At 36.2% G+C, this 15,376-nt stretch overlaps 2 protein-coding genes across 3 annotated transcripts in view; one reads left to right on the top strand and one right to left on the bottom strand.

Annotated features, from left to right (window-relative positions):
* Positions 1-6,316, top strand: part of CA10_1 (Carbonic anhydrase- protein 10) — a 57,016-nt gene extending 50,700 nt beyond the window's left edge. Inside the window, exons 8-9 of the mRNA XM_051208886.1 lie at positions 864-903; positions 4,987-6,316. Coding sequence (XP_051074292.1) covers positions 864-903; positions 4,987-5,006 — 60 coding nt within the window. The 3' untranslated portion in view covers positions 5,007-6,316. The remainder of the gene's footprint in view (positions 1-863; positions 904-4,986) is intronic.
* A 79-nt stretch (positions 6,317-6,395) lies between these two features.
* Positions 6,396-15,077, bottom strand: COPS7A_1 (COP9 signalosome complex subunit 7a; the record flags this gene model as incomplete). 2 transcript variants are annotated; one of them, XM_012944304.3, is given in 10 exon segments in its annotated part: positions 6,396-9,712; positions 11,911-12,096; positions 12,129-12,511; positions 12,552-12,668; positions 12,768-12,865; positions 12,889-13,176; positions 13,192-13,365; positions 14,019-14,319; positions 14,523-14,860; positions 15,073-15,077. In XM_012944304.3, the coding sequence occupies 10 exon segments, from the start codon at positions 15,075-15,077 to the stop codon at positions 9,533-9,535; spliced, it is 2,070 nt and encodes a 689-aa protein (XP_012799758.2). In that variant the 3' UTR covers positions 6,396-9,532.
* Positions 15,078-15,376: the final 299 nt, after the last annotated feature.

The following is a 15,376-nucleotide window of genomic DNA, read 5'->3' as shown; positions in this document are numbered from 1 at the left end:
GAAAATAGATTAGCTTAAATTCACTTAGTATTGTTTACTTAAATCTTTCCATTGATGTTTAGGACTACAATTGATCAGTCTTTTATTGGCATATGTGCATACTGTGTTTAATGCCTCGATATTGCTTTAATTCACAAGCATTCTAAGCAAAGATGGATAGCGGTTAACAGTAGAATCCAGGATGTGGGTTTCGTCCTATTTGAGACTCGTCAGCACTCCACGTTTAAGCTCCATCACACTTTCTGATTACTATTACTATGAGGAGTGGAGTTTTCCAGGCTTCTGAGGTGATATATGTGAGCAAACTAGAATTCCTATTTCTTTATACAAACAGTATATCTAAGCAAAGATGGATAGTGGCTGGCAGTGGAATCCAGCTAGGTGTACCTGCTGACGAGTCTCAAATAGGACGAAACGCGCGTCTTGGATTCCGCCGCTAGCCAATATGCTCATAATTTAAAGGCATTCTTCAGCATACTGTGGTCTGGAAAAAAAACCGTTGTCTACAATATAATGAGAGCTACAACTACTACCCAATATTTCTAAGTCAGCTCTACATACTACTTCAGTTTCTCTAAGATGCAAAGCGCAACGCTTTTTGTCTAGAATGATGAAACAATGTTTCCATAACAAAATGATTTCTTAAATATACACTCGTTATAAAATTCATCTGTAATGGTGAATTTGCAGACACTACTGAGAGAAGCACACTGAAACTCCATATTTACAGGACCTATCTTTTAGCTGTTCCCCGTCCATTAATATTATGTAATGAATAATCTATTCAATTATCATTCTCTTAACTTGTATTTATCTTATTTTAATTATTAACGTTAATTTCTCCATTTACTTATTAACGGTAGAATGAAGCGTGTGATGTGCGTAAACAAGTTTCATATATTGGTAAGCTATAGTTATCCTGGAATTTAGAATATCATATATATATATATATATATATATATATATATATATATATATATATATATATATATACGATTTATATTCTTCTATTAACAAAAATAAAGTTTAGTCAACATGGGGTTGTGGAGATTGTCGAATTTCATTGAAAACAGAAACTGATCTATGTTAGACAGCCACTGAAAACCTGGAAATACTGAACGGATGTTTCATTCTCCTTAGCACTGCAACTCTACAAACTCGCAACCGAGAATTGAACCCAGGACTTTAAGTCTCACACGCGAACGCTTAAGCTCTTGATCACTGGGCCGGGATTCAATAATGTGTAAGTTTAACTTTGATCAACCCACAACATCGAGTAATAGCTCTTAATACTGTAACAAGAGTACAGTTCATGAGTTTAGTCAACATGAAGCAAGTAATAATTCTTCATTCAATAAAACCATTTTAAGCTGATGAGCTGTTCTAACTATCACAATGTTCAGTTGGAAGAATACAAGGAGCAAACAGAACAAGACATAGCTACAGATCATGGATTCATTGACTATTAACCTGAGCCACGTTGAGAAGGACAGATTACCTAGTTTGCATCTCCACAATAATCGTAGAATATGGTTCAGAACCTTATATGAAGTGGCCAAACAATTTTACTCCTCAATCTCGAATATTCATTCTGAACCATATTTTTCACGTTTAGCTTTCCACTGCATTGCATATGAATACCAACTTGATGCTTCTGAATTTATTTATCTCCGCTTTTGTTATTTTATCGGAAAGTATGATGACTTAGGAAAATTCGTATTCATCCTTGGTCAAACATTGCCCCATTATGGATTGACTACACAATAGATGAGGATAACTTCTGTTAGCGGGATATAGCTTTGATTAAAGCATGTTCTGTGAAGGATTGTGTTGGAGAACATTGATTAGCCATTTCTAAGACAATCAACGCAGCAGATACTTGGAGAAAGATCCAGAATCTTCTCGTGTAAAATTATTAATATACTAACGTCTTCCCTAATGTGACTCCTACTCCCATTCAGTATTGTTTATGTGGAAGATAATTGCGTTTCTGTTCAACCGTATTCAGATTTGGGGACATGTCGAGTGAAGAGGTGTCCAAAGAATTATAAGCAATTATAACAACTCCAGTTTATAGAAAATCCAATATCATAACAGAACATTATAATTGCATATATATATATATATATATATATATATATATATATATATATATATATATATATATATATATATATATATATATATATATATATATATATATATATATAGGGAGAATATTTCAGCTCAAATAGATGCTTTTGATGCCCTTAAGTTTTCTGAATTGGATGGTTTAAATGCCGACAACATTATCAGTGAAAGGAGGAGGATAAGCAGCCTTGTGTGACATCGGTCCTCACTTGGAACGTATCTGTTAGCTGTCCTCCATACACCACTTTGGATTGTAGCCCATCGTATGAATTTGGGATAATGTTGACGATCTTCTCAGGTACTCCATAGTGTCGGAGAAGTTTCCTTAATGTCTTCCTATCCACACTATCAAATGCCTCCTCCTAGGCAATGAAGTTGATGTATAGTGACGAGTTCCACTCAACTGATTGTTCAAAAATGATCCGTAGCGTCGCGGTTTGGTCTGTGCACGACCGACCTCTACGGAATCCAACCTATTGATCTCGAAGTTGGGCGTCTACTGAGTCTTTCATCCGGTTGAGCAACACTGTTGAAAACTTTTCCTGGTACTGACAATAGTGTGATGCCTGTGTGGTTCTCACATTATATCAGATCTCCTCTCTTTGGTATCTTGATGAGGTGTTCTCTCCAATTCATCTGCACTTGTACTTCCTCCCAAATCTTCCTGAATAGAACGTGGAGCATGTTTGCAGTTACTTCTATGTATGACTACAGTGATTTATGTGATATATTGTCGGGTCCTGTTGTTTTCCCACTCTTTATTTGTCTAATGACCATCTTTATTTCGTCGATGGGATGACATTTATAGGAAGGTATGTGTGTGTGTTACCTCGATGTCCGGTGGATTCAGTGGATATGGTCTACTCTAAAGTTCCTCGATGCATTCTACCCAGCTGTTCCTCTGTCCTTGAATCTTAGTGACTGTTTTGCCTTATTTGTCCTTGACTAGTCGTTCTGGCTTGCTATATTTTTCTGCTAGTTTCTTTGTCATACCATATAATTGTTTCATATTTTCTTCTCTTGCAACTTATTCCGCTGTTATCGCTAGGTCTTTCACACATTTCCACTTGTCGGCTCTAATGCTCTTTTTCACTTGTTTGTTTGTTTCTGTGTATTCAGCTTGTGCCTTGACTTTATCTGTTTTTGCTCGACTGTTGTTAATTGCGGTCTTCTTGATCCTGCCAAGTATTTCAACAGATACATTCTGCATGGTGTTTCTTGAGGCCCAGAACCTCCTGAAACGTTGAAGTCTGTGCTTCTTTGATAGCTTTCCAGTTGTTCGCCATAGTAGCTTGCTCTTCCCTAAGTAGATCTTGTAAGGCTTGAAACCTGTTGCTAGGATCTATCATGAATTCGTTGAATTTTTCGGTATCTTCAAGGTAGGCTGTATTAAACCTTTGTAGTAATGTTTATTCAGTTGTCTAGCGCTTCTTTAGCTTTAGTTTCATCTTGACAACCGATAGGTAGTGATCCATCTCAGCTCTTCTTCTAGTTCTCATGTTTTCCATTGATCTGAATTTTTCAGTGATGCAGATATGGTAGATCTGGTTCTCTGTAATATGATCCGATGAGACCTATGTAGCTTTGTGTATGCGTTTGTGGGGGGAATAACCACTTTGTTGAATGCATGTAGAGTTGCAAATCTGTAGCCATTCTCGTTCCTTTCTCACAGTCCATCAATGTCGTTCCGTGATATCTTCATATCCGGTGTTGTCCATCCCGACTTTGGCGTTTAGATTTCCCTTCAGGATTGTCGGGTCCTTTCGTGGGCATCTCGCTATGGTCGATTGCAGCTTTTCATAGAACTGATCTTTATCGCCGGCATTGCTATCATTGGCGGGTACATAACATTGGATAACATTCATTGTTTCCCTCCTTCTTTGCTTTGAAAGATGCTTCGAGGATCCTGAAATGATAAGATTCACATTCTATAAATGTTTTTCATCATCCTTTAGACAGCATCGCTGCAGCGTCCTGTGTGTGAGAAGCATTTTCTTCTTCACGACCAGAGTACAACAGCATATCTACCAAATCTAACCTTTTCTTTCCAACTTGGGTTCAGTGGGTTTCACTGTTTCCTAGAACCGTCAAGTTGTATCTCATTTCCGTAGCTATTTGATTAGTCCTCCCGGTCTCCCACATTGTTTGGAAGTTAGTTGGTCGTTAGAAGCGTCGGCCTCGTGATTTCCGAAGAATCTCGGCTTTGACCATGAGTGGTCACAACTCTCCTAAATGAAGATTTTTCTATTCCCAGGGCAGAGTTTGGATGACTTTTCTGGTTAGCGTTTTTTTAGCATGGGATAGGGTTACCGACCCCATGATCAACTCTCCTCCTTAATACAGGCTTCGGACCGGCAGTAATCCTGGGAGAGCTATAGGCGGAGTTCAAAAAACTTAACATGTATATATATGCATAAAAATACATAATTTTACCTCGCCATTCGGATAACTGATAAATGTTGCTAGTCCTAACAACAATGAAAAGTTAGAAGAATGTAAGTACAAGTTATTCATATAAATTCACTTTCAATAAAATGTCTTCTCACCAGTCGAAGGCTTTATTATCATGATTCACAATGAATAAGAATTTTCAAATCACCAAACTTCTGTTTTTCATAAAAGAAAACTTTTCATAACTTAGAATATCACTGGAAAATTGCATAGCTGATTCATATGATCATTTTCATCGGTAAATTTCTTGTCTATCACTAGTTAAACAACAAAATATAGATCTCGAATCTACCCAGTACTAAGTTAATTGCTAATAATAACAATAATTTTCAGTTACTTAATGACAAAATATTACATAAACCATAGATTGTGCATTTATTTCTATTTAGCCTGTGTTTATTTCAGCTAATATTGCACAAGTTTGAAATGGAATTCTGTAAAACGATATTTGAACAAAATCAAACTGGATCGCTCCTTTCTCCTGTTTTGTTTTGCCTTCTATGAGAAATAATCAGGGAAAACCCATCAAATATGAAAGACGATACTTTTGTTTGTTTGTTTTCTTTAATAGACTTTAAACTAGAACTCAAATATATTTCTATTTGTATTATAATTGCTTAATAACTCTATTAGATTTTCCTTTTTCTATACAGAAGAACATTTTATCACCATTAATATTGTGCATATTTATAACTTATTCATTAAGAGTATTGGACATAGCAATATATACACTATTAAAAGTGGCAATGCATCCTTGTTTTCTTCCTATGTTTACTATTTTCCATTGACAATAAATGTTTCTGGATTAGATCTTCTTCTAATAGAGATATATATGGAATTACACGTCAGGTGTAGATGTAGAACCTCATTGATAATTGTAACCCACGATTGAGCCAAAATCGGTCTCAGTGGCACAGTCTTATTTATATTTTATAGCCCTGACTACATTCAGCTTAGATTTATTGCATACTTTTCATTTTTAGGAATCATTTGTAAAATAATAATTAACTCTGTAGAAACGTTATTTTGTATACACGCTTAACTTAATCCTTTGATGTTTTTGTTTGTCAGTCTGTCTGCCTATCGGTTAATTTTCTTATTGCTTTCTTATGTCTGATTTACACTTCCAGATATATAGGTAGACCAAAACGCACTGTTCCATAAACCTTAGCATTTAACTCTTGATTCTACGTTGTCTGAAGAATAGTAGATGAGCAATTTGAGTCAAAAAACATCCCAAAATGATAATAAACTGTGTTTTTGAAGTTACTTCAACGGCACTATAGCAAACAAATTGGCTGGCGAGTCAGAGTTCAGTTAGCACAGAGATCTAATGTTTTAATTTCAAATTAACTGAATTTTCGCCCAAAGACCTGTGGAATTGTCATGCTTTTTGCATTCATTACTTATGTTTGTATTTCTAGACAGTCTAGGACCTTATCATATTTTATATCGTCCACTTTGACTGAAGTACTGTTACTGTTTTCCTGCATTATCGCTGACAAATTATCTATCCATACTGTTTTCAACACCAATCTTATAATGATTTCCCGGAATACATGTTTATGAACTACAGCCAGGTAAACATGAGATAGTGCTAGATTAGTATTTATAAACAGGTAAAAAATCTCTCTCAAAATATTCATCTTATTTTTTAACATTTTTGTATTCCACATGTCTCTTGGAAATCAATAAAAGTATGTAGGGACGAAATGTATTTGAAAAATCATTTGATGTATGGAATACGCACATTTTCTTATCTAAGAGTTATAAAACAAATGTGTTTTGGTATGAAAAACCAAGTTTTATTCTACACAACTAGAATACATGAATACAAGATACTTTCAAGTAAAAATAGCAACATCTAACTACGGTGGTCAGTAAACTAATTAGATTATTTTTATTATCACTTACCGACAAGTCACATTAAAATGTTTCTCTGGAATAAACAATTTAAAAAATAAATAAATCAAGCATAAACTGTCACATTTTCAGAACCTATTGTCTCAACAAGGTTAGTTTATTTTGCTGGTGAAATTATACTAACTGAAAGAGCTCCTCTCCCTCACATCTTTCTCCCTGCAGTTTCCAGCATTCAAACTTGGCAGAATAACCACTGTAAACCAGTGTGACCTGCAATCATGGGGTCCATAAATTGTACCATCCCTCAGGTCCCTGAATAGAATCCAAAATTTTATGTGTGGGTCTCACCCAAGAAACCTCTATTAAATCTTAACGGTCAAAATATATTTAACTGATTAATAAAACTGTAAAATCCGGCGACAATGGTCAGAAATATTTATAAACTAAAAACTGCTGGAAACCTCATTCGACGGCTTGTGTTAATGAATAAATTATTGTGGCATTTAATTAGAGATAGATTATAAATCCACTGCAGATAATGCTGGCTAAAATTTTATCGAAGTTTGATCTCAGCTAACTCAACGAATTGTTGTACCACCACTACTAGCTGTAGTGATTACAACATGGATTAAAAAGGTCACTGTTGTGTAGTTGTGTCGAAATTACTATTAGAACTATAAACAAGAATTCACATAATATTGAACGAATGTAAGATAGATTAAAGCACCATTTCCGACTCCAAATGAATAACTTCGAGGAATCATAAACATGACTATTATTAAAAACGGTTACATTGCCAATAGGATCTACGTAAAATATCCATAAATCACATTGAATATACCCACAGATCTCAAATTATTATCTATATTCACAAATAAACACATTACTTTCGCCGATGTTCCAGTCAGATAGAGCCAGATATGTGTGATATGCTTTTGCAACTCAAATGAAATATCTTACTAACCCGGTATCAATTGGCTGTTAATGAGTTTGACTCAGTTTTAACTAAGGCTAGTTTATTTCACTTTACCAGATATTTGAAGGACGTTCATTAAACATCAAATGAGAACTAGAAACTGATAAGCTTTATAAAACTTTTTATAACTTGCAAACACACGATCAATTTCACAAACAATACGTACTAAGTACAAATATATAACATCGCCGGTCCTATAACCACTTCCATATCACTCTGCTTTAGACTAAGAAAAAAAAGCAGATGATAGTGTGGTGTATGCTACTTATGCCGACAGATATAAGTAGTATGTAGCCGCAATCGGAAGTGAAATGCCTGGTAGCAGAAGGTAAAATTAAAGAGAACAGAAAGAAAATCGAGGAGCAATAAAATTAAAAACAGAATCAGGGGAATAATCGAACAGGTAAAGGACAACGCAAAGATGTGTCAAGGATGAATTTAATGTATGGTTTTCATACTTTACTAAGCCAATGTATAAGTTCACTTTAGAAAACAAACTGGTCTTCCCCACTTGTTTTTTTTCACTACAGTAGTACATGTTGGCAGCTGTGAAATCGAACAGCTCAGACGATCATTAGGAAACCAATTAGTCATATACAAAATAATACCCCCATATGCCCTGGTATGGCCGAGAGTAGGGAGAGTTAGCTCTCCCTCTCAAAATCCTCTCACATGGCCACACGCATACAACCACTGCCAGCGAAGTCCTACTCACTGGCTTCTCAAGGCGGGGGTGTTTTTTACGAAATTGAGAGGACAAAAAGCGAATGTCCGGTGCTTTAACCGGGTTGGTGGACACGGTAAGTCCACCTAGGGGAGTTGGAAAACCCACATTCCAAACCAATCGCTCACATGGGTTCCAATATCCTGAAGGAACGAATAGCGTATAGTCACCGGTTACCATGGAATTGCACCTCTTGACGTTGCTCCACTGCCTTGTGAATCAGACCTTCAGGTCGAAGGCTTCGGGTGTAGCCCCCTAAGAAAACCACCTGCTCCGGTTCGGGTACCTGGTCAGTATCCCAGCCCCTCACACAAACTGAATTATTTATGTGGCACATATCTATTTGGTGCCTCCTTGTACCAAGGTTTATGTGCTTAACTAAATAAAATAAATACCTGGAACAAATATGTATCGGTCCAGGGACGGAATAGTTAAGATCCAAGCGTGATACTTATCCTACGTAAATTCCACAGTACTACCACTAATCTGTCGAAAAGATATAATGTGGGGAGACAGAAAAACTGATTATATGGCAAATATTTAATCTATAAGTGGAGTCAATATCATTAGAGGTCAATGCTAAGAACAAGATAGTGAGGAGTTCAGTTTTAGTAAAGAAAAAAAGTATAAACAAAGACATCACACGCCAGTACAGCTTTGTTGGTACAGATTTTTAGTTTTATATACTATATCCATATCTTGAAATTGTGAAAAACAAGCTACACTTTTGCATTCTTAAATGCTAACGGCCAAAGTCATGACCTAAATCCCTCATTTATCAAGAAGCAAAAACCACTCTTATACATTTTATACATTTGATAAACGAAATAGATATCAAAACCCAATGATATTTAGACGAAAATGCAGCATTCCTAATCAGTGGATTCAATAAGCACGGTTTGAAGTGAATGACTAGAACTAACTGCACAAGTTAAAGTCATCAGAGGAGTCCAGAGTAAAACACTAACAAGCAACAAAATAAAATGAAGATACTATGTTAAATATTGGTAAGAAATATCCAGTTAATTTTTTCCATCTCGAAGTAAAAACCCAATAATCAAAATGCAGTTTGCGGAAAAGATAAAAGATACCCTAATGAAAAAAGACCATTCGAAAGTACAATACTGTAACAATTTATCCCCAAAACCTTATCAACAACTGATATTTGCTAAGACTTTGATTAGTATGAAAATGACCAACTATCTAGAATTCTGTTTTTATTGTCAAAAAGTTGCTTCAAGAAAAATTTATAATAAATTGACTGCTTTATATCCAAAACAGTGACATTGCGAAAAATTCAAGGTAAAACGCAGCACTCTTTGAGTTGCAGTAATTTATAAAAGTTGTACACAGAATAATAAATCATACATGTTTACAGTTGTTGAACACTACTGTTGTTTGGAAGATTTACCATGCCGAAGATTTTTAAAAACAGTTATTCGATTGCGAACATCACGATCACCAACACTTTCAGTGTTGCTTGAACTTTGACGAGTTGCTTCTACACGACTTTCTAATAAATCTGGATGAATCAGTATGTCGTCCATATCCATCCGTAAACTTTGAGCCTATAAAATAGAACAAGAACTTACAGTACCATAATTCGCAGATTTGAATTCTAATCCACATGCCGAATAAACTCAATGGCAAAATTTAAATCCTAGAGTCAGTACATAAGTAAATAATGGATCCTTTGAAGCTTGAAAAGCCAGGATTATCAACATTTTTACTGACATGCTTCAGAGAATAGGACATCTATCATCCTTAAAATACTCTTACACATTAGAAATAATACCCACTTATATAAAGCAAACTAGTAAACGAGCCAAACGGTTAATTTGACGCACACTATAACAGCATAAAACCTTAGTAAGCTACTCTAACTTCCACTGCAAAAAGATACATATTTTATGCTACAGCACTAAGACCTAGAGAGATGTTCAGCCACATGGACCTCTATGGCAGTTAATACAAACATGTTAAGTGAACATAATTGTGTATTCATTTTGGAACACGATATTTAACTGAGAATGTAACAGTCAAATGCGTTAGTTCAATTCTACCGATTAAATTATGCCCAGTTGTGTCATTAATTCGAATGACTTATATGTGAATCAGTCAGTCAGCTACAACGTAGGACCAGGCACAAATGTGCATCGGTCCAAGTTCCCATACCTCATTAGCACAACAAGATGAACACCGGATTCATAGTACTTAAGTCAATTGTGGTAATATATAAAAGGAAGATTGCATATAAGGGTATAGTACAGGAAGAAAGAATTAGTTGGTAGAAAGAAAGATATAAAGTAATTTTAATCTCATCGTTTAAGAGGAGACAGAGAGTGTATACACCTACGCCACTGTGGTCGATTCTGAGCCTATCACCAAGAGTCTCCAATCATTGGTTACGATTATATATATATATATATATATATATATATATATATATATATATATATATATATATATATATGAACCCTAATATTCCTTTTGTTGGTTGTGTCTATCTATATAACCGTTGGTCTTATTCTATCATATTGATCTATAAATACTTGACATGCTAATTGACGCCAGAGAACTTGTGCTCATATCACTATAATCCAGATTAGATCAGTCTAGTTTGGTCCTGGATTTATTATAATACAACATAATTGCTAGTTATTCGGTTACCACTGTTAGTTCTATTCTAATACAATTACTGGTGACCCTAAATGTCAGTGTTAATGTAAATGCACTACAATTACAGAGGCCTATATCTGGTGTCCATGCAATACTAATTTTATTCCAGTCCGGTTGTGCCTATTCAATCTAATCACACCTTCACTTTTTGCTACTACTGTACATGCTAGTGAATCCAATTACTGAAATATATATTTCGATAATGATATTAGGAGACGAAGATTATCAGAACTATGTGATATATTAGCGCAATACATTTCGAACAATCTGATCACACATATACTTGTTAAGAGCATTTATATATAAAAATAAAGGTCAACTAGACAGGAAACGGGGTAAGAGGAGATAAGGATAATGATAAGAGTAATAATAATAATAATGTGAACACAAAGTGAAACCTAATTACTCTGGATAATAAGTCAATATTACCAGAGTAATTAGGTTTCACTTTGTGTTCACATTATTATTATTATTACTCTTATCATTATCCTTATCTCCTCTTACCCCGTTTCCTGTCTAGTTGACCTTTTATTTTTATATATAAATGCTCTTAACAAGTATATGTGTGACCAGATTGTTCGAAATGTATTGCGCTGATATATCACATAGTTCTGATAATCTTCGTCTTTTAATATCATTATCGAAATTTATCAAAGGGACTAATTGTTTTAAATTTGAAATATATATTCAAGAAAATTTGGATTTCAGTTCTTACTTAATTCATCTGCCCTCGGTCATCGATCAAGATAACGAATATAACAAACTCTTAAAATTTTCACGAGGCAACTAGCGGGTTTGTGAATTAAAACAGCCTTAGTCAACCCTATAGAAGTCTATACCTTAAATAGATTATTGTTTGGAATCCCTTGAAAAATGAAAATAGATACTTTAAGATCATGATACATCCGATTATATTTGAATCACATCATATATCGCTGAATACATAATGGCCTGGAAGCAGTATATTGACTCAATGGTCTATTTTCATACATCACACACTAAACATAGGAGTATATAAAATCATAGATCTGCCAAAGTTCCCTCAATACAGATTTGTTGATTTATAAGTACAAGCAAGAAAACATACGTCTGATTTCGCCATTTGGCCACGCAATGCTTCTTTGATAGACAATGACGCTTCCAAAATCTCCTTTTGATGTAACTCGGATTCATATCGTCGCTCATTAACCATCTTTATTTCATTAGCTATATGAGCCAATACAGACTCGACTCGAACACCCCATGAATCCAGCTTTTGATGCAGCTCATCTATCTGCTAATTGGTGAAATATATCATCATTTTACCTGCTCAATACGTATATCACGCCCAATGGCAGAGTTGACCTCTAACAGTGCTTTCTGTTGGTCAAGTTTTCCTGTTATGGCTTTGAGGTAAAAAAGTTCGATAACAAGGTCTTCAAGTTCTCTTGAAGATGCAATATCGAGCTTCTTAAACAGAAGACCATAAGGTATGTGCTTCTGGTTATGCGCTTCATCAATTATCGAGAGCTGCTTTAACTTCCGAACTTGAGTTGGTCGTAAATCAGGATATGCAGACCGGTTGGTGGAAAGTAACTCGAACGTCCCGTAGCAAAATAGGTTCATTAAGTTGTAATACTGAGAATATTCCCCATTCTCAATCGATTTAATTTTTGGATGATCAAGAAATTCACCAAAGACGAACAAACCTCGAGAAAATAAAGGCATATGTCCAACCAGAAATCAAACCTGGACATTCAGTGATAGACTGAATAAGCTCAGGTAGTTTAGATAAATCTGTATTGGATAATTGACTCAGGAACGACTCTATCTTCTCCGAAGACATAGGTTGCTGTGAGTGCGACCCTGAGGGTCAAAATGAGCACGTGCACTGACCTACAAACGAAAAACATTCAGTCTTCAATTATAAGGGTAGTAGGTTGGTGGACCTGTGTCAATCCTGACAGTTTGCTTTCCATTGAAGGTCTAGCTTCTCCTTGAAAATGTTCACTGATGGGGCTGATACCACTTGTACGAGTATAGCGTTCCATTCATTGACCGCTCTATGAGAAAAACAGAACCCCACTTTAAGTTTATTAGATCGCGGTTTGTGAACCTTCTTGCTGTGACCTCGGACGTTATTAGTGCTGGAGAGAGCAAAAATATAAGACATATTAGTACCCCAATCATAATTAAAGATACGAAATGCCAATATAAGGTCACATGCCGTCCTACGATACGACATGGGGAAATCATTAGGCGTTTTAAGCGCTCATCGTAAAAGAGTTTAGAAAGACCCTTCTTCAACTCTGTTCCCACACGCTGAACGCGCTCAAGTGGGTTAGTATCCATTATCAGACATGGATGCGGTACTCTAATATGGTCTTACATAGGTGGAATATAAGATTCGAAACATCTCTTCAAAGCCTTTGAATGCTCGGCGAAGTGACCATAACGCATGAGACCCTTTGGCAACAGCCGCGTGGCAATGTGTAATTGCTTCAAGTCGTGACTTATTATTGTTCCTAAGTTTTTATGTTCTTGCACGCATGGAAAAGATGTGCTGTCAATAGTATACTAATAACTTGTTGTATCCCGATATGAATAATGAATGGTAATTTTTGGGATCCATTCATGGACCAATATTGTGATTATATTTCTATCGTATAATTGTTATGCAACTAAACTGTTCATATTCATGCCCCTCTTATTATGAGATTATGTTGACCTATGAACTATTATTGTACGATTTACCATTCATGAATTATTCCCAATCTGTTAATCGCTACCTCCCACATTCACAGCCACATCTGGTTAATTCTTGTACAAATGTTGTTTCATATTTTATTGGTACGTTGTGGTCGGGTTGATTGGTATATAAACTCAGTATACTTGAAATATAATGAGTCTGAGACTTGCGTTCTGGACTCAACTGGCTGGGCTAAACAAGGAAGCAGGGCCACTCGGGACTCTAGGTCGTTCTTACGTGTTTTACGCGTCTTTGGTCCGATCGATAATACGCGTCGCTCTAATCCTCAGTCACAGTTACAACATAACTATTACTGCGTCCAATATGCATAAGCACAACCTTCCCAGAACTAACTTCTAAGCCCCGACGTCGAGCTCATCTGACTAATTCGTTTAGGTGAGCTTAGAGATCGGAATGATCAGCCTCACTTCTTATTATTCTCCAGATTCTGACATCATCCTTAAAACAATAATGTCGATGACTTAAGCAATGGTGGTAGTTCATTTCCGTAGAGAAGGAAAAGTAGGGAACCTGAGATAGTGCCTTGGGGTGCGCCACTCTTGACTGGCTTCCATTCGAATGGTGTCCCATTAACCCTCACTCTCATTATGAGGTCAAATAAAAAGTTTCCTATCCATTCCTGTACAGTACCTCTTATTCCGAAGCTCGAGAGCTTCTGAGTAAGACCCAAGTGTGAAAAGTTGTCAGACGCCTCTCTCAAGTCTATAAATACTACATCGACAGACTGGGGTTGCCGTCCAATCCTCTCTCGTAATAAGTAAGTTGGTTAAACATGAATGCTTGTTCCGAAACCCGAGTTTCTCGGGAGCTTAAAAATTGTACGAAACTATGTGACCTAATTACTTAACCCAAATCATCTTTTCAAATGACTTGACAGCTATGTTGGCTAAACCAACAGGCTGGTAGTTCGATACGATCTGCCTCTAACCATCTTTAAATGTAGGACTGACTAGCATCTTTCCTATCTCTAGAGAGTTGAATGAATGGAATGGACATGTTGAGGAGCATCATCAGCGATCCTGAAATAATGTCTGCAAATGATGACAGAAATTGTAGATGTAACGCATCAGGTCCCGGTATCTTACAAGGTTTGAGGTTAGGGATCAATGGAAGAACAGTCTCCTCAGTCACATGTACAGGCCCTATGGCTGGCATCTCGGTGTGATTAGGGCAAGTATTGTTAGCAATACACGTTGAGTAGACTTCGCCAAAATAGTCTGATAGTCTCAGCTTTTTCAGACTTGAATTTTCGCCTAACAGTAATGGGGGAATACCGTCACTACCACTACTACCCAATCAATTCGAGATCTGTGGTGAAGTAGCGGAAATAGGACATGACATCTCAGTCTATATTCAGTAGAGAGGTCTGACGGACATTTCGCCAGTTTGACCCCGTCGAAACCTTTCAACTTTATTCGCTTCATGCCTGAAAGACCTCGCCTCAAGAATCCCAAATTCTAAATCTTATTTCATATACGTCTAGTATCATGTCCTAAATACCTCATACATCAAAATCATGAGATGACCTGCAAACAGCTCGTAAGACGCAAAGACTCAATAGAGTTAGCCTTACATGTATCGGAAGTTCTATTACCATTACTATGACTCTTTCTAATGTTCAGATGTGAAGATTACTATGACTCCCGAAATACCTGTGCTTCGGGACGAATATCCTCCAAACCTGCCCTCATATGTAGATGTGTATCATCAAAACCACTGGACGTGTCCGATTTAAGATGTTGGAGTTGTCGTAAGACAGAGTCCTTTTAAATAAGCACAAAATTCATCAACAACCCTCCGTTCC

The sequence above is a fragment of the Schistosoma haematobium genome, chromosome 1 (genome assembly GCF_000699445.3).
Source record: "Schistosoma haematobium chromosome 1, whole genome shotgun sequence".
Taxonomy (NCBI): Eukaryota; Metazoa; Platyhelminthes; class Trematoda; order Strigeidida; family Schistosomatidae; genus Schistosoma; species Schistosoma haematobium.
Note: the sequence above shows the minus strand (reverse complement) of the source record. Positions and strands in the feature narration are given on the sequence as shown.